This window comes from Octopus bimaculoides, chromosome 8, assembly GCF_001194135.2.
Source record: "Octopus bimaculoides isolate UCB-OBI-ISO-001 chromosome 8, ASM119413v2, whole genome shotgun sequence".
NCBI lineage: Eukaryota > Metazoa > Mollusca > Cephalopoda > Octopoda > Octopodidae > Octopus > Octopus bimaculoides.
In genome coordinates, this window is record NC_068988.1 from 6,017,850 (window position 1) to 6,020,803 (window position 2,954).

General features: G+C 37.2%; 1 protein-coding gene and 1 long non-coding RNA gene across 2 annotated transcripts in view; one reads left to right on the plus strand and one right to left on the minus strand.

Annotated features, from left to right (window-relative positions):
• The first annotated feature begins 6 nt into the window (after nt 1–6).
• Nucleotides 7–292, plus strand: LOC128248542 (uncharacterized). Its single transcript, XR_008264716.1, has 2 exons — nt 7–69; nt 112–292. It is a non-coding gene; the product is annotated as an uncharacterized LOC128248542 (long non-coding RNA).
• A 230-nt stretch (nt 293–522) lies between these two features.
• Nucleotides 523–2,954, minus strand: part of LOC106871606 (ADP-ribosylation factor-related protein 1) — a 20,693-nt gene continuing 18,261 nt past the window's right edge. Inside the window, exons 6-8 of the mRNA XM_014918159.2 lie at nt 2,622–2,692; nt 1,698–1,798; nt 523–1,077 (exon numbers count right to left, since the gene is read on the minus strand). Of these exons, the coding sequence (XP_014773645.1) occupies nt 987–1,077; nt 1,698–1,798; nt 2,622–2,692 (263 nt within the window). The 3' untranslated portion in view covers nt 523–986. The remainder of the gene's footprint in view (nt 1,078–1,697; nt 1,799–2,621; nt 2,693–2,954) is intronic.

A 2,954-nucleotide genomic window follows, 5' to 3' on the forward strand; every position in this document is an offset into this window, starting at 1 on the left:
GTAGAGGTTATAGTAGTCGTAGTAGTAGAGGTTATAATAGTAGTAGAGGTTATAGTAGTAGTAGTAGAGGTTATAGTAGTAGTAGTAGTAGAGGTTATAATAGTAGTAGAGGTTATAGTAGTAGTAGTAGTAGTAGTAGTAGTAATTACCCTCTGAACTATGTCCCCCACTTTTCTCATTTAATACATTTTTTTATTTACCAATAAGCAAGAATTTCCCAGCAAAACAATCGATTTATGTTTATATAAAATGCAGACACGGACATAAAGAGGAAAACAAAACAAAACAAAAAGAAAGAGAAAAATATAAATATTTGCAAGAAAAAAACAAAAAAAAGCAAGACAAAAGTCAAAGTAATTGGAATTGAGTAGCATGATTGATAAATCAATATGTAACAGAATGATTGATTGGAACAGTACTGGAGTTTCAAGCCCTGCTGGACACCACTCAGTGTATCTATCAACCATGGGACAATAAGAGTTAGAGATGAACCGAAGACTTGCTTTATTTTAATTTCTTTCATTCTTTCACTTGAGCTTCCTGCATACATAAATACAATGGTGTGTGAGTGTGTATGTGTATGTATGTGCATGTGTGTCCATAACTGCACTTAATATAAACAAAAAGGGAAAGACAACAAAATTTAAATAAAGATTTAACTTCCACCCACAAACACTGCGATACCCTCAATTGTGACACACACATTCCATTTTTGTATTGCAATTTTTGTTTGGTATTTGTGTTTTTGCATTTTTTTCTTAGTTTTGACATTTTTTTTTTACATTGTTTTTATTTTCCTTGATCCTTTACAGAGATGCGAATTGCTGTACAACGAAGATATTTATTTGCTGGTTATCATCGGACCATTCGCCAGAGTAATTCTGAGTGGCTGCTTTGTCATGGTGTTAAGAATGTTTGAATTTAATTTTTTACATTGTGTTGCTTTTTGCTATTTTTTTTTTTTTTTTTTGGCTTTTAGTGTCCCCTCAGGTGATGTCCTTTTGGGTTGGAGGTCGACGCACATTGTTCTGTTGGACAGCTTTTACAACCCAGTCGATTCCTTCATGGACACCATCTCTGGAACAAGAACAAGAAAAACATGTAAACATATTATATTCTTTTATTTGTTTCTCTCTCTCTCTTTGTCTCTGTTTATATGTGTGAGTATATTTCTCTTTATGTGTCTGAGGAGAGGGAAAATGTTTATATTAATTGTATTCAGGCACAGGAGTGGCTGTGTCATAGATGGCTTGCTTACCAACCACATGGTTCTGGGTTCAGTCCCACTGCATGGCACCTTGGGTAAGTGTCTTCTACTATAGCCTCAGGCTGACCAAAGTCATGCAAATGGATTTGGTAGATGGAAACAGCAGTCTTATGTAGATGAGGGCATTAGTAGCACCTCTTCTTCGCAAAAAGCCAAACTGCAATCTCATCCAGGCTAAATGCCTTTCCTAATAAATTTTGCAATAACTTTTCCGGTAACTTTCCTAACCTGGTCTACTGCTATTATTGTTACCGTGGGCAACAAATCCAACCACCAACAATATTAGGAGCTTCCCTCTTAGTCATGTTTGTTTGCTTGGTTGTTTGAATAACATGATAGTCTGCTTCAGATGAATATTGTCCAAGGTTTGCAGGAAACAGATTTTGAGGTTGAAACAGCTAAAACGAAACCAACAGAATATCGTACTTACCCTCTTAGAGCAGAGACAGCATCGGCTTTACACTCTCTTGGACCAATTAATGATGGATTGGAACTGAAAATTTTTTTCACTTCATTTAATGGAAGACATCCCTGAAAAGAAGATATTTTGAATCAAATTATTAGGCATAAGCATAGAAGGGGCTGTGTGGTAAGAAGCTTGCTTCCCAACCACACGGTTCTGGGTTCAGTCCCACTGCGTGGCACCTTGGGCAAGTGTCTTCCACTATAGCCTTGTGAGTGGATTTGATAGACAGAACCTGAAAGAAGCCTGTCGTGTATATCTGTGTGTGTGTGTGTGTGTGTGTGTGTGTGTGTGTGTCTGTTTGTCCTCGCGCCATTGCTCGAAAACTGATGTTGGTGTGTTAATGTACCCCAAAACTTAGCAGTTCGGCAAAAAGTGTCTGATAGAATAAGTGCTAGGCTTACAAAGAAATAAGTCCTAGGGTCGATTCCTTCAAGGAAAGGCGGTGCTCCAGCATGGCCAAAGTTAAATGACTGAAACAAGTAAAAGAAAAAAAAGCATGGCTGTGAGGTTAAGAAGTTAAGAAGCTTGCTTTGCAGCCACAAGGTTTCAAGTTCAATCCTACAGTGTGGCATCTTGGATATGTGTTTTCTGCTCTAGCGTTGGGCCATCAGAGTCTTGTGAGTGAATTTGGTAGACAGAAATCACGTGGAAGCTCAACATGTATGCAGGCTTTGGTAGGCCCAAGACTTTTGTAAGACAGAACCCAGAAGGATGTGGTTGGGGAACAAACTTCTTACCACTCAGTCACACCTGTGTGGACAAATTTTAAGGAGAGGGGAACTTGGCTGCTATGTCTAGCAGGTTGTCTGAGCACAGGAATCTGATAAAACTGCAAGAATAATTGGTAAGGTACAATGAGGAAGAGTACTGCTGATTTGGTTTACTTACTTGCAGGTCCTGCTTGTTGGCCAACAACAGAAGTGGCACCGTGACGAGAGCCTCATTGGAAATCATTTTATCTGAGAAGAGGAAAAGAGAGAAATGGAGAAAGGGAATTGAGTAAGAGTTTGAGCATTTTATGACAGGAAACACGTTTTTGGAATAAATAGCAGAAAAATAAAGAAAATAAAAGGGAAAAAAATGAAAGAAATTATACATGTATGTGTAATTATATAGCTACTAATTTATACATATATATATATAAATATGTATGGGCATGTGTATGTATATTACATATGATATATGCATGTATATATATGCATACATATATATATATATATA